Here is a 24,241-nt window from a genome sequence, read left to right on the forward strand (position 1 = left end):
TATTACCTGGGGCTATCCTATTAGCCCCGATAAGCCTGCACGAGCGCGGCTTATCGGGGATTGTCACCTGCCTCAGTACCAGTGGTTCCCCGGCAACTCCAGTTCCTGCTGCCCAGTCACATGCAGCTACAGCTCCCGCAACACATGACCCTTGCCTGGCCAGTGCTTCCGGGGCGGAGGAAGAGGGGTACATGACGCTATAGGACATGGGGGTGAATGCTGCCTCCCACGCGCCCTCTGTGCAGTCCCTGCCTGCTGCTGCGTCAGGCGTGGGGAACTGCCTAACAGGGATTTTGTTTCACCTGCCTCAGGCAGGCGAAACAAAATCCCTGACAAGAACCGGCTTTTCGGGTCCTATGCTGCAAAAACACCCAGGTTTCATTGAACGTGTGTGTTTTCGCACAAAATGTATTTTTATTTTTTTTTATATTTTTTTACAGGAAATACAATTGGATACTCCAGAAAAAAAGGGTTGAGTTTGGGATCCCGCTGGTCACCATACCGACACCGGGATCCCAAGCTTTAGATTGCCAACAAGGGGGTGGGGGGGGGGGAGCGAGTGTGCGCAACAAAGCCCCTTCCAGGCTTGCTGAGCTTGCCACTCCGCGGGATCAGTAGAGTGGGAATAATACCTGTCAGGCAGCATGCCAACAGTCTGGCTTTTAAGCGGGCGGGATACTGGCGGCGGTATAGGGTTCGCCGGACACATAACTACATCCCGTAAAAAAATATCTTTGAAGCATCGAGAAAAATCTAAAAAAAACTCCAGTTTTTCGCTCCCGATGCTTCATCGCAGGTGATAGGATACCGCCCAAAGTGTGCAAACTTACATAATGCCACTAGGGCAAACACACGACTCAGGGTTTCAAGATCTTCACACTGACTAGAACTCAATTTTGTGCTCTGTGTTGATGATGATGGTTTTGCAAACTCAGTGATCTTCAGAGGTAAGTGTCCGCACATCCACATCACTTGAAATCCTGCCACTCACAGGACTCTGTGGAGGTTTATATAGAAAAGAGTAATTGCAAGACCTTTCGCCCCGGCTTATCCACCTTACCCTTAAAGGGATGAAAAGGCTGTTTATCACCAAACTGCCAAAAAAAAAAAAAGTACTGCTTCCCTAGCTGACAGTTCAACACTCCTCTGAAGTACTGGTGAAAAAGGTTTCCTGTCCTGCAGCAAGTGGTCGTATTTATCTCTCAGAATCAACGAACCTAGGTTTTCCCCAAACCAAAAAAATTACATTAATTGGAAACTTGATTAAACTATTCTTTGATTGTGGGTCTGCCACCTACGCATGCAGTCAAAGCTCTCTGAGTGAGCACTGCTAAAGCCATACTTCTAAATAAGGTATCCGTATACAGTGACATTTCACAAAGGAACTTAAGCGCTTCATCACTTACATAGAAACTTAGAATTTGTTCGCAGGAAATAACCACTTGGCCCATCTAATCTGCCCATGTACATGCACAAACTTAAACATTAGGGTTAATTTTTGTTGTGAACCAATTAACCTACCAGTAGATTTTTGCATTCTGAGAGGAAACCGGAATACCCGGAGGAAACCCACGCAAGCACGGGGAGAATATACAAACTCCACACAGTGGTGGGAATCAAACCCATGACCTCAATGCTGTGAGGCAGTAATGCTAACCATTACACCATCCGTACTGCTTCAATGCTTTCAAGTTAATATGTATCTTCTCTTGCACAGACTTCTACTGTGAGCTGGAGAATTAAACCATAGTCAACAGCAGACTTAAGTACTCTTTCCAGGGAAACCTGAAACTTCGTAACTCAGTGATTTTCTTATCCATAGGATCAATCAGTAGTCCACCACCTTCTAGCGAAACAATGGTTTTAGCAGATTGGCTACAGCCGCATTAGTTTTAGGCAACAAACATCATAAAAGAGTTATCAAGTCAAAAAGGATTAATTTGATTAAGTCTCTCACAATTATACTAACATCTGCCCATCTATGGCTATTTTTATTAATGAAGTCCTTAATAAGGTGGTGTACTATAATAGTGTTCCTTCTAGGCTGTTTCAGCAGGGTGCTGCACCCTGCCCATTTTTGAAATGTGAAAAAGTACCCTGCCCTTTTTCAGTGCACCCTGCAGGATCATAAATCTCCCCCTTGTATACAGAATGCAACAGTTAGAGTGCATGTTACAGTGTAGTTGTCTACTCCTTGCCCACCTCTGAAATTGGAAACAATTTCTATACTTAATGAAATGGATGGCAGAGGAGGGACTATAAGTGGCATCACTGCTGTGGCTGCCGGCATAACACAGCACTCTGAGAAAGAGTGAGCATGTACTGCTTACACTATTTCCTTAGTAGAACAGACTTAATTTGTACCTATACTGTATATTTTAACCCTCTGCTTAACTTTTCTGTATTATAACACATAAAGAATTATAACTAGTTCAGCGCTGGAGGAGACATTTATTATTATCTACTTATTGAGTATATGCTGTAACAGTTCTTTCAAGAACACTGGACATACAAAGTATTTTTCTAAGTACAGATGTTGGGTGTTGGGTGTGTCCTATGTAGGGGTAAATGATACATTAAGTGGAAAATATGTGTATAAAAACTACTCTATAAAACATATGCGCTATGCTTTGTATGCAAAGCGTCACCTCAAAAATGTGCCCTTCAAAATTAAAATGTGCCCTCCTCAATGATCAGCACCCTGCCCTAAAAAAATCCTAGAGTGAACACTACTATAAACATTGTGCCTTTTTGTTGATGATCCTCACATATGGTTTTCCTCCTTCAACATGCTCTGAAGAGTACTGAGAAAGATGAAAAAACAAAAACAAACAAAAAACACAACTAACTTAAGCCCCCACTTATCAAGCATTGGAGAGTGATAAATAGCACGGTGATAAAGGGGGTAATTCCAAGTTGATCGCAGCAGGAATTTTTTTAGCAGTTGGGCAAAACCATGTGCACTGCAGGGGAGGCAGATATAACATGTGCAGAGAGAGTTAGATTTGGGTGTGGTGTGTTCAATCTGCAATCTAATTTGCAGTGTAAAAATAAAGCAGCCAGTATTTACCCTGCACAGAAATAAAATAACCCACCCAAATCTAACTCTCTCTGCACATGTTATATCTGCCTCCCCTGCAGTGCACATGGTTTTGCCCAACTGCTAAAAAATTTCCTGCTGCGATCAACTTGGAATTACCCCCAAAGTACCAACCAATCAGCTCTTAACTTTCATGTCACAGGCTGTGTTTGAAAAATGACAGGAGCCGATTGGTTAATACTTTATCTCTGTGCTATTTATCACTCTCCAAGGCTTGATAAATTTGTGCTACAAAGCTTTAAATAAAGCATCCCCAAGTACAGGCTTACCTAATGTGTGTGCTCTTTCTGTTGGAATGATGCAGGTCCCATGCTGGTCTACACAGAGTGTAACCTGGAAACGATGTCATATGTGGCCTGACACGAAGTTAGCCTGTGCACCTTATACAGGAGAGGGCCAAACCAGCAAACCACATTGATTACTAAAAGCAATTGGCATCCCCAAGGAGCCAACCCTGTCCATTCTTGCACTCTCGGAAGAGAGTCAAAGCAACATCCCCGACAATCCAAAAACAGGTAAAAAAAAAAAAACCTTGTATAAAAAAAAAACAACACCACCACCACCACCACAGAGGGAACAGTGAAAAAATACCTTCCCGAGATGTTGCTTTATCCAGTCTCTACTCAGCTGACTTAGGAGTTACCCCATTCATTATGGCTGCCATACAGTTTGATAAGGTCATATTAAGTGTACATGCATATTTAGTTATATACAGTATACTGTAAATTATCTATACAAAAGAGGTGCAGATATGTGGATTTATCATTTTTGCTTTTTATTTAAAAGCAGGCATGAAACAGAAGGTCAAAAGGAGATTTATGGTAGACTTACCATAGTTAAATCTCTTTCTGCGAGGTACACTGGGTCCCACAGGGAATACATCGGGTTGTAGAGATGGATCTTGATCCAGAGACACCAACAGGCTAAAGCTGTAGACTGTCCCAGGATGCATTTGCGGGGCCTCCTCTATAACCCCGCCTCCAGGCACTGTGAGCTCAGTTTTGTTAACCAGTCCAATGCAGACGCAAGTAAAAGAGAAGGCAGATAGTCACATAGAATCACATTCTCACGACAGAAGAAGGGACTAGCGGCTAATGCCATACAAACCCAAAGAAGCTAAGTGCATCAGGGTGGGCGCCCTGTGGAACCCAGTGTACCTCACAGAAAGAGATTTAACTATGGTAAGTCTACCATAAATCTCCTTTTCTGCAGCGGGGTACACTGTGGGATGTACATTGGGGATGTCCTAAAACAGTTCTTCAAACCAAACAGTACAAAGAGGACATCTGACCTCCTGATAGAGGCAGATCTCGCCACATATATACGGAGAGCACTTACCACATCCAAAGACCGTTCTTTGGAGTACAATTCAGAAGAGATGAAGGCTGGAACCACAATCTCTTGATTAAGGTGAAAAGATGACACCACCTTAGGTAAATAACCAGGGCGAGTTCTAAGAACTGCTCGGTCACGATGAAATATTAAAAAGGGTGGATGACAGGACAACACGCCTAAGTCTGACACCCCTCTAGCAGAGGCAATAACCAGCAGAAACAGGGCCTTTGCTGTGAGCCATTTAAGGTCCACTGACTCAAGAGGTTCAAACGGAGACTCTTGCAGGGCATTCAGGACAACAGACAAATCCCATGGAGCCACAGGAGGGACATAAGGAGGCTGAATCCGCAGTACGCCCTAAGTGAATGTATGAACGTCGGGTATAGATGCAAATTTTCTCTGAAACCACACCGATGAGGCAGATATGTGAACATTGAGGGAGGACAGACGAAGTCCTAAATGCAGACCTTGTTGCAAAAAAGCCAGAGGTCTGGAAGTACTAAACTTGTAAGCATCGTAATTCTTAGCATCACACCAGATGAAGTAAGAATTCCAGACAATATAATAAATCCGTGCAGAAGCCAGTTTGCGGGCCTTCAGCATAGTTTGGATAACCACCTCGGAGAATCCTTTGGCCCTCAGGAGTGAAGCTTCAAGAGCCACGCCATCAAAGCCAGCCTGGAAAGGTCCGGGTAGACACAAGGTCCCTGAGGAAGTAGAAGAGGACGCTCTATTGATAGACCCTGCAGGTCTGAGAAGCAATGCCGTCTGGGCCACGCTGGAGTGACTAGAAGTAGTATTCCTCCTTCTTGCTTGAACTTCCATAGTACCCTGGGCAGAAGTGACACTGGACGGAACATGTAGGGCAGCCGAAAGTTCCATGGAATTGCCAATGCGTCCACGAACGCTGCTTGGGGACCCCTTGTTCTTGATCCGAAGACCGGAACTTTGTGATTGTGTCGAGACGCCATCAGGTCTAGATCTGGTAGAGGAAAAAAAAGTGTACACAGGTGCGCTATCAACAGCTGCTGGTAACGGGGTGGTCAAAAATCCCCAGATAAAAATATGCAGATATATAAAAAAAAAGGTTTACCAGTGCGGACTGTTTGCTAGTGAATGACAATTAGGCTTCTATTAATATATATGCATGACATTTAGTATAAATCATTAAAAAAAAATGAAAATCACGTATATTTTTATGAATACCAGTGATGAATAATTGAGACCACTGATAGCAATTGTTCCGCTTGGAATTAAATTGAGACCTGTAATCTAGCAGAATTGAAGATGATCTGTATTCTTTTACCAGAGTGGTTGGTGGGAAAAAGCAGTCCCTTGTTTTCATCAGCTGGGATGTCCTTTATATGCGGAGAATAAATCCAACTCCTGGAAGGAACAAGATCTTTGGGAGATAGCACTCTCCTGGTGAAATCAGCTGGGATGTCCTTATTATGCTGAGTCAATTTTCCAGGGACTGCTGGAATGATGGAGGTGGGTCACAGATTAAGTCCTGATTCTCAGGATGGCTTAGAAGTGTAGATTCCAAACAATTGCGGCATCAGTGGCGTGCAAACTCAACGCGTTTCGCTGGTGTATAATATAGTATGTTCAGCTTCCTCAGGAGCATGCTGGACATACTATATTATACAACAGTGAAACGCGTTGAGTTTGCACGCCACTGATGCCGCAATTGTTTGGAATCTTCCGCCCAACAAAGGATTTTTTACACTTCCATCATTGCCGTGCGGCTTCGAGTGCCGCCTTGATGGTTTATGTACGCCACCGTGGTGGCATTGTCTGATTGTACTTGAACAGTCCTGTTCTGTATCAGAGGCAGGGCAAGAGTCAAAGCATTGAACACTGCCCGCAATTCCAGAATGTTTATCGGGAGGAGATACCTCCTTGGTCCACCGACCCTGGAGAGAGTGTTGCTCTAGCACTGCGTCCCAACCCCGCAGACTGGCGTACGTAGTCAGTAGGACCCAGTTGAGGATCCAGAAGGGACAGCCCCTGCTCAACTGTTGGTCCTGTAGCCACCGGCTCAGTGACAGACAAACCTCCGGAGTCAAGGAGATCATTTGAGACCTGATCCGATGAGGCAGGCTGTCCCACTTGGAAAGGATTCATCTCTGCAGAGGGTGGGAATGAAATTAAGCGTACTCTACCATATCGAAAGCCGACACCATGAGGCCTAGTACTTGCATCGCAGAGTGTATCGACACTCTTGGGCGAGAGAGGAAGTATCTTGATCCTGTCCGGAAGTTTCAGGACTTTCTCTGGAGACAGAAACAGTCTTTGGCTGTGTGTGTCCAGCAGTGCCCCCAGGTGCACCATGCTCCGAGCAGGGACCAGCAAGGACTGATTCCAGTTGACTAGCCACCCGTGGGCTTGTAGGAAGCATACCGTCAGTTGCAAATGATTGAGGAGGACATCTTGGGAGTTCGCCAGGATCAGCAAGTCGTCCAGATACGGCAGTATCCTGATTCCCTGACGACGTGGATGAGCCGTCATCACGGCCATAACCTTGGTGAAGATCCGAGGGGCCGTGGCCAGTCCAAACGGCAGAGCATGGAACTGATAGTGAAGGTTGCCAATAGCAAACTGTAGATATTGCTTATGCAATATGGCAATAGGTATATGCAGATAAGCATCTTGTATATCCAGGGATACCGTATACCAATCGAGCACAGCATGTCCATACGGAACTTGGACACGCTCACCAAATCGTTCAGTGATTTGAGGTTGAGTATAGGCCGGAAAGACCCATTGGGTTTCGGGACTAGAAACAGGGTCGAGTAGTATCCTCCGCCTCTATGGGACAGGGGTACCGGCACTACCACTCCTGTAGCCAGGAGAGAATGCACAACCAAGTGTAGAGCTTGCGCCTTCAACGGATCCGAAGGAATAACCGTTGTGCAGAACTGGCGAGGGTGACGTTTCCTGAAAGAGACTGCTTACCCGCGAGAGACGACTTCTCGCACCCATGCGTCTGAAGTGGTCTTTAACCAGACCTGGGTGAACTGCAGAAGTCGGCCTCCAACCCTGGGATCCCCCAAAGGGAAGCCCGCCCCGTCATGCAGCAGGCTTGTCTTGTTTGGAAGTAGGTTGACGGGCAGCCCAGGATTGTTTAGCTTTAGGCTTAGTGATTTTGGGAGCATGAGCTTGTCTCGGGTATGCCTGAACTTTTGCTTTCACTTGAGGTCGAAAGGAACGAAAAGTGGTACTCTTTGCCTTCTGTGCAGAAGGATTAGTATTCGGGAGAAATGCAGTCTTAGCAGCCGCTAAGTCAGTCACAATCTTATTCAGATCTTCCCCAAATAGGATGTCTCCCTTAAAAGGGAGTACCTCCAAGGTCTTTTTGGAGTCCAGGTCCACCTTCCATGACCTCAAAAACAGAATTTGGCGACCCAGGATGGACGTAGTCGACGCCTTGGCCACCATTAAACCTGACTCAGAGGACGCCTCCTGAATTTAGTGGGAGGCGGTGGTAATATGAGATAGATATTGTCTGGCAGTGTCAGATATATCCTGAGGCAGCTCTTCCTCTAATGCCTGAACCTATGCTTCAATTCCTTTTGCGGCCCAGGAGGCTGCTATAGTGGGTCTATGTACAGGTCCTGTAAAGGAGTAAATAGACTTCAGGCATCCCTCCACACGTTTATCTGTCGGTTCATTCAGTGAAGTGAGACAGTGGTGACACGCAGAGTAGATGACACCACAAGACGGGTGACATGGGAATCCACCGGCGGTGAATTTTCCCACTTGTTACACAACTCAGCAGGGAGAGGATAACAAGCTAGCATCTTTTTAGACAGGGAGAATTTAGTTACCTTCTGACGTTTAAACTTATCAGGTTTCTTAGACGCAGCAGTGAGATCTACATCATCATCGATTTGTAGAATCAGCTTAATAGCCTCCACTAGGTCAGGGACATCAACCTGAGTTGTAGATTCCTCGTCAGAAGCAGCTGTATCAGTGTCTGACAGGTCAGTATATTCCCCATCCTCATCAGATGAATCATCTGAGATATTAGTGGATTGTGAGGAGGAAGCGGCCCGCTTAGATGACCCCTTGACACCAGAGTGACGTGGGGTAGGTTTCTGTCTAACCAAAGATTGATTTAATTGCTGTAACTGGGTAGACAAAGCATACGCCCAAGGTGGATTTACTACAGAGACAATATGTGGCTGCAATAGCACAGGAGGTCCCATAGGGGGCGCAAGGCGTATCACAAGCGTATTGAGTATAGCTGAGAACGCCGCCCAAGGTGGCTCCTGATTGACTGCCGGAGCTGCGGGCTGACTGGGAAATGTATGGCACATATTACACAGACCATCATGCAAAACTTCCCCCTCAGGAAAATCCTTGGCGCATGTGCTGCATGAGGCAGGAGCATCCGTGGATTTCCTGCCCTTTGTGTTAGACATTATGGTGAATGTAACCGTAGAGCGTATAAGTACGATAGAGCCAGACAAATATAAAACCTGCAAATAAATCCCCTATTTATGTGACAGCATGCACAGTATACAGAGAATAAATGCGGTATGATGTGACTGGGTACACACTAGAATACACTTACTGGTAAATACTGTGCAGTACTATATATGATACCCTGACGCACCTAGTCCTTTAGGGTATACAATGCAGTGATAGATATAGCTGTGATACACTGAAATGAAATCCACAGAGCAGATACAGGCACACACAGTCATTGTGACAATGCAGATCATTATTTTAGTCAGACAATAAAACTGCACTGGACTAGTAAATATATATAACAATGCGCGGTCCAAGACCGGATGTATATATCAGAATACTCGTACAATATATTCTAGTAGAGGTACACTTGTTCTTAATTAACGCTGTCTTAAAATGACATGTAGAATACTTAAGTGTCTGTAAAATCACAGCGCTGATGTACAGGCGGATTTACAGAGGAGACCTTGCCCTGCAGTCCCGGAGACCAGTTGCAGCTACTGTGAGAAGATGGCGTCCAAAGACTCAGTCAGGGAGTGAGGGAGAGTGTGAGGCAGCTCCAGGGCGGGAACACCAGCAGTAGATGGCGCCCGGAACTGGGGGAGGGGCTACTGGTCAAACACCTTATCCCCTATGCTGGTCCTCAGCACAGGGAACTGTGGAGCCTTATTAAACAGGAGATTTTACTATCCGACCTGTGCTCTCATGCCCTGGTGGATATAGTGGGGTCCCTGCTCTGTCACAGTGCCCACGCCAGCGCCGCGGTCCGTCTCCTTAGACCACGACCGGAATGCGATTTAATGGCGGGTCCCGCCTGGGGGCCCTCTTACCTCCTCCCTTAGTAGCAGCCACGCGATCCAGGAGACATATGAAGTGCTGCAGCCCTTGAAGTCTTCTAAAAAGCTTTTCAGGGCTGCCTAGCACAGCCCCCCTGTTAAGTGACCTGCTTCATGCAGGCACCAACTCTAAAACTGAGCTCACAGTGCCTGGATATGGGGTTATAGAGGAGGCCCCACAATGCATCCTGGGACAGTCTAAAGCTTTAGCCCGTTGATCCATCTCTACACCCCAATGTATTCCCTGTGTAACACAGTGTACCCCTCTGCAGAAATAACAAATACAGTGCATCCAGCTGGGGTAAGGAAGATAGTGATTGCTCCATGCCAGGACATCTACAATCGTACCACAGAACTGGAAGTACAAAGCTTGATAATGATGAATAGTCAGCTGTCTGTATATATGCAAAGTGGATATCACACCAGTAATATACAATATAGATGTACACTATACTACAGTAGGAATACAAACCTGTTATTCACCAGTTTCAAAGCTCTTGTGCCCAGCCTTGGTGTTCTCTTCAGTCTCCCCCTTTATCCCCCCTCTGTCTCTTTCTCCCCCCTATCCTGCACAGTTTCTCTGTCGTCCCCAAACCCCAATTATCTCTCTACCTCCTCCTCTTTCCTTATCTCTCTCTCAGCACCTACTCTCTAAGATTTCAGCAATATGACAGGTGTGGGAAATATATATTTGGTCTTTGAGGAGATGTGCATCAACCACTGATTTTGCGCCCATCAAAACCAGATTCAGTATGATTTCCAGACTGTCAGGATACTGTTGGTCAAAATGCCGAAATCCCAACAGACAAAATCCTGACATTGAGCGCGGCGTGTCCCCTTGCGGTCTTGCTACACTCACCATTCCCCCTCGGGTAGTGGTGTGGACCACCACCCTAGTGGGAATACCGGGTGGCGGTCGGGATTTCAGCCGCCGGCATTTTGAATGCTGTCAGGATTCGGGCGCTGATATTTCAACCGCTGGGATCCCAACTGTCGGGAACTTAACTGCATCCCTCATAACCTGGTTTTGCCTTTTAAATGATTTGTGCTATAAAAATATGGCCAAACTCGCCAGAAGCTTGCATGCTATTACATAAGCACCAATGTATGGAAAGTTTTTACCTTGAATGTGAGACGATTAGATTACCCCAGGCACAGTACTCTTTTTTTTTTTTTTTTTTTAAACAGTGTTGTCAAAGTCTTGCCTTAATGCATTTTTCATGTAATTTACTACTAACTGAATGGCCTACACAGGAGTGTTTCACTAGAGACTGACTACAGTGGCACATTACATAAACGTGAATGTCAGTCTTCTTCCAGCAATAGAAACTGTACACCCGTTCCCTGCATGAACTTTCAGCCACTGTGCAGGTCAGGTTGCACTGTAAATTCACTGACAGTGAGCTCCGGAAGAAGATGCAGGCTATCCTGCCAGGCAGATAAGCAGTGCAGTGTATAGGAATTGTTTGGGTAATCTCCTATAAATCAGAAAGCACTTTCAGGTAACAATGGCATAAAATTGAAAGAAAATACATAGGCAGAATGAGGTCTCACGAGTACTATACAAGAGAAGACAGGCAGACCGTACAAAGGCAGCTACTGAAGTGTTGCCTTGAAGGGTGCAAGTTCCAGTCTATTCAGCCTTGTAGAAAACTGAAGCTGTGAAGTATTAAAAAACATTGATATATGTGTGGAAAAAAAGCCGCTAAGCAAGAATGCTTTCAAAAATAGATGTGTTAAAAATGTATTTTTAGCAATTAACAAAATGCAAACTGAATGAACAGAAGAGAAATCAAATTAATATTTTGTGCGACCACCCTTTGCTTTCAAAACAGCATCAATTCTTATAGGTACACTTACACACAGTTTCTGAAGGAACTCGGCAGAGAGGTTGTTCCAAACAATACAGACAGGTACTTAGCCATCATGCAATACCATCAGATAGGCATCTGATTGGCGCCAAATCTATACTGCAGCACAAACATACAGCCAATGTCATTAAGAACTATCTTCAGCTTAATGAAGAACAAGGAGTCCTGGAGGTGATGATATTGCCCCATAGAGCCCTGAGCTCAATATCATCTAGTCTGTCTGGGACTACATGCAGAAACAAAAGGATTTGAGCAAGACTACATCCACAGAAAATCTGTGGTTAGTTCTCCAAGATTCTTCAAAAATTGTGCAAGTGAACCTAGAAGAATTGATGCTGTTTTGAATAGTGGTCACACCAAATATTGATTTGATTTAGATTTATCTTTTGTTTATTCATTTTGCTAATTGATAAAAATTAACTTCTATCTCTGAAAGCATTCTTACTTTCCAGCATTTTTTCTACACCTGCCTAAAACTTTTGCAGAGTACTATATTATATATACACACACACACACACACACACACACACGTGTATATAATATATATATATATATATATATATACACACATATATTTTCGGTATTTCACAGACACCGGCACCCCGATGATGAAGGTACCCTCCCCTGCCTTAACCCTAAGGGGGTGGCAGCTATGGCTAACCCTCCGGGGGTGTCTGCTACGGCTAACCACCCACCTGGTGCCTAACCCTAACCCCCCAGTGCCTAACCCTAGTGCCTGCTTTAACTGTAAAATACACACACCTCATAGAGGACACTACATTATTTTACATTCAAAGTAAAAACATTGGGTAGAAGTGTTTGTATTTTTTCATGTTTATCTACTTCATAAGACTATACTGTATCTATGACAAGGTAGTGTTTTACCCTAAAGCACATGTATAGCACTTTTTATTCAGAACATCTGAAGATTTTTTTTCTGATATAATATGCCCAAAATGTACTACTGTAAATACAAAATGTAATGAAGAGTGCCCTCCTCATTACGTTTTGTAGCAGCGCTATTTAGTGACTACAGAAAAAGCATGTAGTCATAAAAAAAAAGGGGGGGGGGGGGGGGACCTGGACTGCACATCCTATTATAAAAATATCAAGAGGTGCTATCATGCTGAGGCTTCTAATACTATGCTGGAGGAAGAGAGATGCAGATGTCTGTATCCATTACATAACTTCCGGGGTCTGATTATTATTCACTTTGTAGCTTTGTATTACTGAGATCTTTATTATGTGCATTGGTCCATATCACGTAATGCAGAAACACGAAGATATAAGCTGTTATTTCCCTAGAGTGCCATCTTCCAGTAACTCTATGCAGCATGCAGTACAATGTGAGGGCTCTTACCAGAATGTAATCAGTCTGGTAGGTGGAGAGCATCAGTACAGACACATTATGTTCGGCCAGGGGAGCAATCACAGACTTTGCAATCTTTGTAACACCTCCAGTCTGTACTCCATTGGACAGCACATTAAGGACCCTCCACGTGTTCTCCGCCACATGCAGGAAATCAGACTGTGGGAGCTCTGTCAAAAACAAGCATAACACTGAAATGACAATATCATGTTCCAGACCTTTCACATGCTAATCACCCATTTCTCGCCTGTAATAAAGTATTATAATTGGGTCAACCATATTAGGTGAATAGGTCAACCCTATATGGTCAACAAGCTACAGATCGACAAGTCTAATAAATCAACATGAAAAAGGAAGACAGAACAAAGAGGTGACAGGTACAAAAGATTGACACTAGTTTTTTTTGCGGTGTCATTTGCTATGTTAAACTACATGTGACTCCAATTAGTGTACCACATAACTCGCCATGTTTTGGCCAATGCCTCGCTTCTCTACCGCTGCGCTCGGTACAGGTTACTATTCTCAATTTAGTCCACGTGGATGGTAAAGTGATGAAACAGAAATCACAAAAACTTGTGTCAACCATATGTGTGTCACCCATTGTCATGTGCACCAACTGAACCTGTTGATCTTTTGTACCCAGGGCCGTAACTAGGTGTGGGCGGATGGTGCTTAGCACACAGCGCAATTGCCCTGTGGGCGCACCATCCGCATCCACCAGCCTGTATGTATGTGCCACTGCCTGCTGTAATGTGTAATAATAGTGGTGCGCCCAGATCCTTCTCTGCCGGATGCACCACTGTTAACATACATTGCAGATGGCAGTGCTGAGCAGTCTCTCCCCCCTTGTGCTTCCACGCTGCGGTGCGTTGCCCCGTCAGTGAGATCAGCGTGGTATAGAGGGGAGGTTGGGGTGCGGACACAACACTGTATAGCAGCCTTATTCAGGTATGACGCCGCTGCCTGCCAGAGATGCCCGTCAGGGAGACCCGCCGCCTTGCCGCCACCACATATGTGTGCCCGGCTGCCAGCTCTGCAGCGCTGCACTGCCACGACAGCCGGACCGTGACCTATGGTGACTCATAGGTCACGTACCGCTCATGGCCTTCCTCACTTCCCGCTGCTGCTGCTGCTCCGTGTTGCGTGGTTTCAGTGCCCCTCAGTCCTCACTTCTCCCCAGTCTCCACTGAGAGGGAATGATTTCAGGTGTGTGTAATTACTATGGGGAGGGGGGAGTCTGGTGTGTGGAATTACTATGGGGGGGTCTTGCGTGTGGAATTACTATGGGGGGGTCTGGTGTGTGGAATTATAATGGGGGGGTCTGGTGTGTGGGATTACTATGGGGGGCCTGGTTTGTGGGATTACTATGGGGGGGGTCTGGTGTGTGGAATTACCAGCGCCGTAACTACGTGTGTGCCAGGTGTGCCTGGCACACAGCGCAGTCGCCCTGAGGGCGCAACGACCAGCGGCTTGTAATGAGTCAAATTGACTCATTACAAGCCGCCTCTGCTGTGCTGGTTGCACCACGCCGGAGGCAGGGGAGGAGAGCAGCAGCGCCGGAGGCAGGGGAGGAGGAGGAAGGAGGGGGACTGGAGCCGCAGCAGCCCTATGTAATTGGTAGTGGCGCCGCTGCAGCAGTCCCTCTCCTTCCGCATTGGCTGCCCGGCGCTGCTGTGGCTCCAGTCCCACTCCCTCCTCCTACTTCCTCCCTGCCCAGGATCTGCCAGCACCGAGGAGCCTGACTGCCAGTGTGGAGAGATGGTAAGTATCTATCTATCTGTCTGTCTATCTCTCTCTCTCTCGCTCTATCTATTCTGTCTGCCGCAATGTGTAAAAAGGGGGACTGGCTGCCGTAATGTGTAAAGAGGGGGACGCTGTCTGCTGTAATGTGTAAAAAGGGCACGCTGTCTGCCGTAATGTGTAAAAAGGGCGCCGCTGTCTGCCGTAATGTGTAAAAAGGGGGCCGCTGTCTGCCGTAATGTGTAAAAAGGGGGCCGCTGTCTGCCGTAATGTGTAAAAAGGGGGCCGCTGTCTGCCGTAATGTGTAAAAAGGGGGCCGCTGTCTGCCGTAATGTGTAAAAAGGGGGCCGCTGTCTGCCGCAATGTGTAAAAAGGGGGCCGCTGTCTGCCGCAATGTGTAAAAAGGGGGACACTGTCTGCCGTAATGTCTAAAAGGGGCTCTACCTGGTGTAGTGGCGCTACTGTGCAGCGTAAGTTGAATAATGGAGACTACTGTGCACGGTAGTATGAATTGGTTTTATTTTGTGGCCACGCCCCTTCCCCATGAAGCCACACCCCTATATGTTTTTTGCGCACCGACGGCGCGCACTGCCCCTATCTTGCATGGGGGGGCGCCAATGCTGTTTCTTGCACACAGCGCTAAAATGCCTAGTTACGGCACTGTTTGTACCTGGCGATCTTAAGCACTGTCAACCATTTACAGGTCTCCCTGTTCTACCTGTCAACCTAATGCATGTCGACCATATGGGATTGACTTATTGATTGACCTAAAACACACAGAGCATTTCGGAGAGAAATCAGGACATTAACTGTAATTTCTTAAGCATACTCTCTTTCTAGCTTTGATACTGTAACCACAATAAGCTCACAGTCTTTGTTATCAGAAAAAAATGCACTCAAAGGGGGTATCCAATTACCCGCAGTGGATGACCTTTGTATCCCGGGGACTATCCTATTAGCCTTGAGGCGGTGTGCTACCCTACCTACCCCCCCCCCCCCCAATGTTGGCACTTATCGCTGATTATGTTAAGGCACCCGAAGCATAATCCGCGACAAGCGGCTGTCAGAGCTGCGATAACACATTGGATCGGGGACTTCTTATTATCGCGCGATCGCGGGTCCATTTTCGCCACATGAAAACGGCCTGTAATAGGATCCCACGATAATGACCATCCGTTATTAATCACGACATCCTGGCGTTTTCACCAGGCGAAAACGGATTTCGGATAATAGGATACCCCCTCGGGTGGTCTTCAGGTTGCCGGCGGCTGGGCTCCCGACGACCACCATACCGGCTCCGGAATCCCGACCACCGGCATACCAACAACTTTTCTCCCTCTTGGGGGTCCACTACCCCCCTGGAGGGAGAATAGATAGCGTGGCGCTCGCCCAACTGTCGCAATGCCGGCGGTCGGGATTCCGGCGCCGGTATGCTGGTCGCCGGGACCGCGACCGCCGGCAAACCATACTACACCCCCACCCTCAAGGGTTCCACAACAGAATCTTTATCCTTTCAAGTAAAAAGACCACCACATTCTACAAGAGGTACTTTGTATCTCAAGCTGCTTTGATGGAGGTCCTGCCCACAATTCTGAAAAACTGGTACAGTATATACACTTTCCTAATCAGGACTTGCCCTAGATAGTCTAGAGAGAACAATCAGCTGTTTCTTAACATTAGAGTGCTAAAACATTGCATTAATAACAAAACGGACAAGGACAGATAGATGGCCTTCATCTAAGGAAGCTACAATGAGCACTTCATAGAAAAACATTATTTTCCTGGGATCCTTGAAGGACGGAATATTTATAGCAAATCCAAAGTTAATAGCTAAATAGAAACAGGACAAATGTTTTCATGTGAAGTAAAACTTAACAGAGTGTATAACCAATTCTCCTATAGTTTATATTATGTAGAGTGGAGTGGAAAATGTGACTTCTTGCATACAACAAATAAAATAATGAGAAAGAAAGGGGGCATACAGCCGTGCAAAATAAGTCACGTGACCCACAGAAGTCAATCAGATTCTGATCAGACATGCAGTCACTCGTACCAAGCATGAGGATCACCTTCCAATTGGACCACATCCAGCAGCTCACACTCAGACCAAGCGACGGTGACACAGAGAGGAACATACGTGCTGATAGCATCTAACCACAGACACAAGACATCTTCTATCAGACTTTTGTAAGCACATACGTTATTCTAGGGAAATGCACTCATTTTAAGCCACTTTTGTGTGCCGATATCGGTGGGTATATTGGAGAACACAAGGTCAGCAGAACAGCCATATTCCTAATACAGTTTAAAAAGCTTCAGCAAACATCACATGATGAGCATTTTGCTGGTGCTTGTACATGTAAGAGCCAAATTAGGTGCACTCTACTTTGAAGGTGGTCTGGCAGCTCGCAATCCCCTGAACTAAAAAGTGGTATAAGTTGTGATGTGGAAGGCTGCAGCCATACAAACTGACAAATACTAATATGCTTTGAGGTTTTTTATGGATTCAGAAAAAAAACAGTATATATTTATGGGCAGAGATCTGGCATACATGAAAAACTCATGGTGCGCTCGACTTTTTTAAATGGATGAATCGGCGCTATGCGCCATGTACTGGAAATGTATAGGCAATAATAAGAATTTACTTACCGATAATTCTATTTCTCGGAGTCCGTAGTGGATGCTGGGGTTCCTGAAAGGACCATGGGGAATAGCGGCTCCGCAGGAGACAGGGCACAAAAAGTAAAGCTTTTCCAGATCAGGTGGTGTGCACTGGCTCCTCCCCCTATGACCCTCCTCCAGACTCCAGTTAGGTACTGTGCCCGGACGAGCGTACACAATAAGGGAGGATTTTGAATCCCGGGTAAGACTCATACCAGCCACACCAATCACACCGTACAACTTGTGATCTAAACCCAGTTAACAGTATGATAACAGAGGAGCCTCTGAAAGATGGCTCCCTAAACAATAACCCGAATTAGTTAACAATAACTATGTACAAGTATTGCAGATAATCCGCACTTGGGATGGGCGCCCAGCATCCACTACGGACTCCGAGAAATAGAATTATCGGTAAGTAAATTCTTATTTTCTCTATCGTCCTAGTGGATGCTGGGGTTCCTGAAAGGACCATGGGGATTACACCAAAGCTCCCAAACGGGCGGGAGAGTGCGGATGACTCTGCAGCACCGAATGAGAGAACTCCAGGTCCTCCTTTGCCAGGGTATCAAATTTGTAGAATTTTACAAACGTGTTCTCCCCTGACCACGTAGCTGCTCGGCAGAGTTGTAATGCCGAGACCCCTCGGGAAGCCGCCCAAGATGAGCCCACCTTCCTTGTGGAATGGGCCTTAACAGATTTAGGCTGTGGCAGGCCTGCCACAGAATGTGCAAGTTGAATTGTGTTACAAATCCAACGAGCAATCGACAGCTTAGAAGCAGGCGCACCCAACTTGTTGGGTGCATACAGTATAAACAGCGAGTCAGATTTTCTGACTCCAGCCGTCCTTGAAATGTATATTTTTAAAGCTCTGACAACGTCCAACAACTTGGAGTCCTCCAAGTCGCTTGTAGCCGCAGGCACTACAATAGGCTGGTTCAGGTGAAACGCTGATACCACCTTAGGGAGAAAATGCGGACGGGTCCGCAGCTCTGCCCTATCCGAATGGAAAATTAAATAAGGGCTTTTATAAGACAAAGCCGCCAGTTCAGATACTCTCCTGGCGGACGCCAGGGCCAGTAACATAGTCACTTTCCATGTGAGATATTTCAAATCCACATTTTTTAGTGGTTCAAACCAATGGGATTTGAGGAAATCTAAAACTACATTTAGATCCCACGGTGCCACCGGAGGCACCACAGGAGGCTGTATATGCAGTACTCCTTTGACAAAAGTCTGGACCTCAGGAACTGAGGCCAATTCTTTTTGGAAGAATATTGACAGGGCCGAAATTTGAACCTTAATAGATCCCAATTTGAGACCCATAGACAATCCTGATTGCAGGAAATGTAGGAAACGACCCAGTTGAAATTCCTCCGTCGGAGCACTCCGATCCTCGCACCACGCAACATATTTCCGCCAAATGCGGCGATAATGCTTCGCGGTGACTTCCTTTCTTGCCTTAATCAAGGTAGGAATGACTTCTTCTGGAATGCCTTTTCCTTTTAGGATCTGGCGTTCAACCGCCATGCCGTCAAACGCAGCCGCGGTAAGTCTTGGAATAGACACGGTCCCTGCTGAAGCAGGTCCTGTCTTAGAGGTAGAGGCCACGGATCGTCCGTGACCATCTCTTGAAGTTCCGGGTACCAAGACCTTCTTGGCCAATCCGGAGCCACTAGTATCGTTCTTACTCCGCTTTGCCGTATGATTCTCAATACCTTTGGTATGAGAGGCAGAGGAGGAAACACATACACCGACTGGTACACCCAAGGTGTTACCAGCGCGTCCACAGCTATTGCCTGCGGATCTCTTGACCTGGCGCAATACCTGTCCAGTTTTTTGTTGAGGCGAGACGCCATCATGTCCACCATTGGTCTTTCCCAACGGTTTATTAGCATGTGGAAAACTTCTGGATGAAGTCCCCACTCTCCCGGGTGAAGATCGTGTCTGCTGAGGAAGTCTGCTTCCCAGTTGTCCACTCCCGGGATGAACACTGCTGACAGTGCTATCACGTGATTCTCCGCCCAGCGAAGGATCCTGGCAGCTTCTGCCATTGCACTCCTGCTTCTTGTGCCGCCCTGTCTGTTTACATGGGCGACTGCCGTGATGTTGTCCGACTGGATCAACACCGGTCTTCCTTGAAGCAGAGGTTCCGCCTGGCTTAGAGCATTGTAGATTGCTCTTAGTTCCAGAATGTTTATGTGAAGAGACTTTTCCAGGCTCGACCACACTCCCTGGAAGTTTCTTCCTTGTGTGACTGCTCCCCAGCCTCTCAGGCTGGCGTCCGTGGTCACCAGGATCCAATCCTGTATGCCGAATCTGCGGCCCTCCAATAGATGAGCCCTCTGCAACCACCACAGAAGAGATACCCTTGTCCTTGGAGACAGGGTTATCCGCAGGTGCATTCCTGGTTTTAGGAGATTCCTGACCAGGTCGGATAACTCCTTGGCTTTTTCCTCGGGAAGAAAAACCTTTTTCTGAACCGTGTCCAGAATCATCCCTAGGAACAGCAGACGAGTTGTCGGCATTAATTGGGATTTTGGAATATTCAGAATCCATCCGTGCTGCTTTAGCACCTCTTGAGATATTGCTAATCCCATCTCTAGCTGTTCTCTGGAACTTGCCCTTATTAGGAGATCGTCCAAGTATGGGATAATTAATACGCCTTTTCTTCGAAGAAGAATCATCATCTCGGCCATTACCTTTGTAAAGACCCGAGGTGCCGTGGACAAACCAAACGGCAGCGTCTGAAACTGATAGTGACAGTTTTGTACAACGAACCTGAGGTACCCCTGGTGTGAGGGGTAAATTGGAACGTGGAGATACGCATCCTTGATGTCCAAGGATACCATAAAGTCCCCTTCTTCCAGGTTCGCTATCACTGCTCTGAGTGACTCCATCTTGAACTTGAACTTCTTTATGTACAGGTTCAAGGACTTCAGATTTAGAATAGGCCTTACCGAGCCATCCGGCTTCGGTACCACAAATAGAGTGGAATAATACCCCTTCCCTTGTTGTAGAAGAGGTACCTTGACTATCACCTGCTGAGAGTACAGCTTGTGAATGGCTTCCAAAACCGTCTCCCTTTCGGAAGGGGACGTTGGTAAAGCAGACTTCAGGAAACGGCGAGGTGGATCTGTCTCTAATTCCAACCTGTACCCCTGAGATATTATCTGCAGGATCCAGGGATCTACCTGCGAGTGAGCCCACTGCGCGCTGTAATTTTTGAGACGACCTCCCACCGTCCCCGAGTCCGCTTGAGAAGCCCCAGCGTCATGCTGAGGCTTTTGTAGAAGCCGGGGAGGGCTTCTGTTCCTGGGAAGGAGCTGCCTGTTGCTGTTTCTTCCCTCGACCTCTGCCTCGTGGCAGATATGAATAGCCCTTTGCTCTCTTATTTTTAAAGGAACGAAAGGGCTGCGGTTGAAAAGTCGGTGCCTTTTTCTGTTGGGGAGTGACTTGAGGTAGAAAGGTGGATTTCCCGGCTGTAGCCGTGGCCACCAAATCTGATAGACCGACTCCAAATAACTCCTCCCCTTTATACGGCAAAACTTCCATATGCCGTTTTGAATCCGCATCGCCTGTCCACTGTCGCGTCCATAAAGCTCTTCTGGCCGAAATGGACATAGCACTTACCCGTGATGCCAGTGTGCAGATATCCCTCTGTGCATCACGCATATAAAGAAATGCATCCTTTATTTGTTCTAACGACAGTAAAATATTGTCCCTGTCCAGGGTATCAATATTTTCAATCAGGGACTCTGACCAAACTACCCCAGCACTGCACATCCAGGCAGTCGCTATAGCTGGTCGTAGTATAACACCTGCATGTGTGTATATACTTTTTTGGATATTTTCCATCCTCCTATCTGATGGATCTTTAAGTGCAGCCGTCTCAGGAGAAGGTAACGCCACTTGTTTTGATAAGCGTGTTAGCGCCTTGTCCACCCTAGGAGGTGTTTCCCAGCACTCCCTAACCTCTGGCGGGAAAGGGTATAATGCCAATAATTTCTTTGAAATTATCAGCTTTTTATCAGGGGCAACCCACGCTTCATCACACACGTCATTTAATTCTTCTGATTCAGGAAAAACTATAGGTAGTTTTTTCACACCCCACATAATACCCTGTTTAGTGGTACCTGTAGTATCAGCTAAATGTAACGCCTCCTTCATTGCCAAAATCATATAACGTGTGGCCCTACTGGAAAATACGGTTGATTCGTCACCGTCACCACTGGAATCAGTGCCTGTGTCTGGGTCTGTGTCGACCGACTGAGGCAAAGGGCGTTTTACAGCCCCTGACGGTGTTTGAGGCGCCTGGACAGGCACTAATTGATTGTCCGGCCGCCTCATGTCGTCAAACGACTGCTTTAGCGTGTTGACACTATCCCGTAATTCCATAAATAAAGGCATCCATTCTGGTGTCGACCCCCTAGGAGGTGACATCCCCATATTTGGCAATTGCTCCGCCTCCACACCAATATCGTCCTCATACATGTCGACACACACGTACCGACACACAGCAGACACACAGGGAATGCTCTAAACGAAGACAGGACCCACTAGCCCTTTGGGGAGACAGAGGGAGAGTCTGCCAGCACACACCAAAAAGCGCTATATATGACAGGGATAGCCTTATAATAAGTGCTCCCTTATAGCTGCTTTATATATATCAAGATATTGCCATTAAATTTGCCCCCCCTCTCTGTTTTACCCTGTTTCTGTAGTGCAGTGCAGGGGAGAGACCTGGGAGCCGTCCTGACCAGCGGAGCTGTGAGAGGAAATGGCGCCGTGTGCTGAGGAGATAGGCCCCGCCCCTTTTTCGGCGGGCTCGTCTCCCGCTATTTTGTGAATACAGGCAGGGGTTAAATATCTCCATATAGCCTCTGGGGGCTATATGTGAGGTATTTTTAGCCTTTATATAGGTTTACATTTGCCTCCCAGGGCGCCCCCCCCCAGCGCCCTGCACCCTCAGTGACTGCGTGTGAAGTGTGCTGAGAGGAAAATGGCGCACAGCTGCAGTGCTGTGCGCTACCTTTAGAAGACTGCAGGAGTCTTCAGCCGCCGATTCTGGACCTCTTCTTACTTCAGCATCTGCAAGGGGGCCGGCGGCGCGGCTCCGGTGACCATCCAGGCTGTACCTGTGATCGTCCCTCTGGAGCTGATGTCCAGTAGCCAAGAAGCCAATCCATCCTGCACGCAGGTGAGTTCACTTCTTCTCCCCTCTGTCCCTCGTTGCAGTGATCCTGTTGCCAGCAGGAATCACTGTAAAATAAAAAACCTAAGCTAAACTTTCTCTAAGCAGCTCTTTATGAGAGCCACCTAGAATTGCACCCTTCTCGGCCGGGCACAAAAATCTAACTGGAGTCTGGAGGAGGGTCATAGGGGGAGGAGCCAGTGCACACCACCTGATCTGGAAAAGCTTTACTTTTTGTGCCCTGTCTCCTGCGGAGCCGCTATTCCCCATGGTCCTTTCAGGAACCCCAGCATCCACTAGGACGATAGAGAAAATGTGCTTTAACCTTGTATTTAGTACTCTATGCCTGGTTGAAGAATTGCATGTTGAAATGTATATACAGACTATGCACTTAAAAGGAATCTAACATAGAAATATAGAAATGTATACGGTATTTTGTTTCAGAAGGCTTTGACATTTAGAAAACAAACTGCTCGAGACATTCTCACATTGGAATTGATATAGTAATGGTCCTGGCAACATCAAGGACTTTTGGTAGTGACAGGACAAGCATAGCCTTTGAAATGCCCTCCCAAGTGGTATTCTTGTGCACGGGCGTAACCAGAACTTTGTGGGCCCCATACCAACATTTTGAAGGGGCCCCTCCCCATTGCCTCTAGAGAGACACGTATATATGTGGGCGACTGAGTCTCTGATTCTGCATACAAAGTGCTACGATGCAGCGGTAGCAACTTATTTACTTTTCAAGCTCCGTTTTGCTCTAAATACAGAATCAGATGCACACAGATATACTGTAAATGCATCTCCCGCAAGGTTTATTGAGGCTTTATGTATGAGGACCCATCTTTATAAAATTATATATATGTATATATATATATATATAATATACAGATAGAGAAATATATGATACTAGGTGATTCATCGCACCCTACGGGCGCTCTTCACACCGTCGTAAGGGGCTACGCCCCGGTAAACTGGACAGAAAAGTGAAGGAGTAGAATAGTAGATGGTGAAGTTGTGGTGGAATGGTTGGTTTGTTTGTGGGTAGATGTAGTATGACAAAAGGGAATGTGCTGGTGAATGGGGTGCAGGGGTGGGCGTTACGTGTGTTAGCGGCAGTGGTATAGAGGGCGTTACGTGTTTAGGCGGCTCTGGTACAGGGGCGTTAGGTGTCTAAGCGGCACTGCTACAGGGGCGTTACGTGTGAAAGCGTCACTGGTAAAGGGGGGCATTATTATGTGTGTAAGTGTCAATGGTACAGGGTGGTGTTACGTGTGTAAGTGGCACTGATGCAGGGGGTATTATGTGTGTAAGCGTCAGTGGTACAGTGAGCGTTACGTGTGTAAGCCTCACCGGTAGAGGAGAAGTAACGTGTGTAAGCGTCACTGTTAGATGGACTGTGTGTGTTATGTGTAATGAGCTGTGTGTTGGGTATTGTGGTGTGTATGTGTGGAAGGTTGAGTGTCTGGGGGGGCGGAAATAGAAATGTCCATGTTATTGCTTGTGTAAGCATCACTTATAGAAAGGGCGTCACGTGTGTAGGTGTTACTGGTACAGGGGCGCGATACGTGTGTAAGTGTCACTGGTACAGGGGGCGTTACGTGTGTAAGTGTCACTGGTACAGGGGGCGTTACGTGTGTAAGCGCCACTAGTACAGAGGGC

The 24,241-nt window shown here is 46.7% G+C and overlaps 1 protein-coding gene across 1 annotated transcript in view; it reads right to left on the reverse strand.

Moving 5' to 3' along the window:
• CASTOR1 (cytosolic arginine sensor for mTORC1 subunit 1) overlaps positions 1-24,241 on the reverse strand; it is a 137,556-nt gene that overhangs the window by 105,764 nt on the left and 7,551 nt on the right. The window contains exon 3 of the mRNA XM_063913379.1: positions 12,979-13,157. Within this exon, the coding sequence (XP_063769449.1) occupies positions 12,979-13,157 (179 nt within the window). The remainder of the gene's footprint in view (positions 1-12,978; positions 13,158-24,241) is intronic.

Source organism: Pseudophryne corroboree, chromosome 1, assembly GCF_028390025.1.
Source record: "Pseudophryne corroboree isolate aPseCor3 chromosome 1, aPseCor3.hap2, whole genome shotgun sequence".
Lineage (NCBI taxonomy): Eukaryota > Metazoa > Chordata > Amphibia > Anura > Myobatrachidae > Pseudophryne > Pseudophryne corroboree.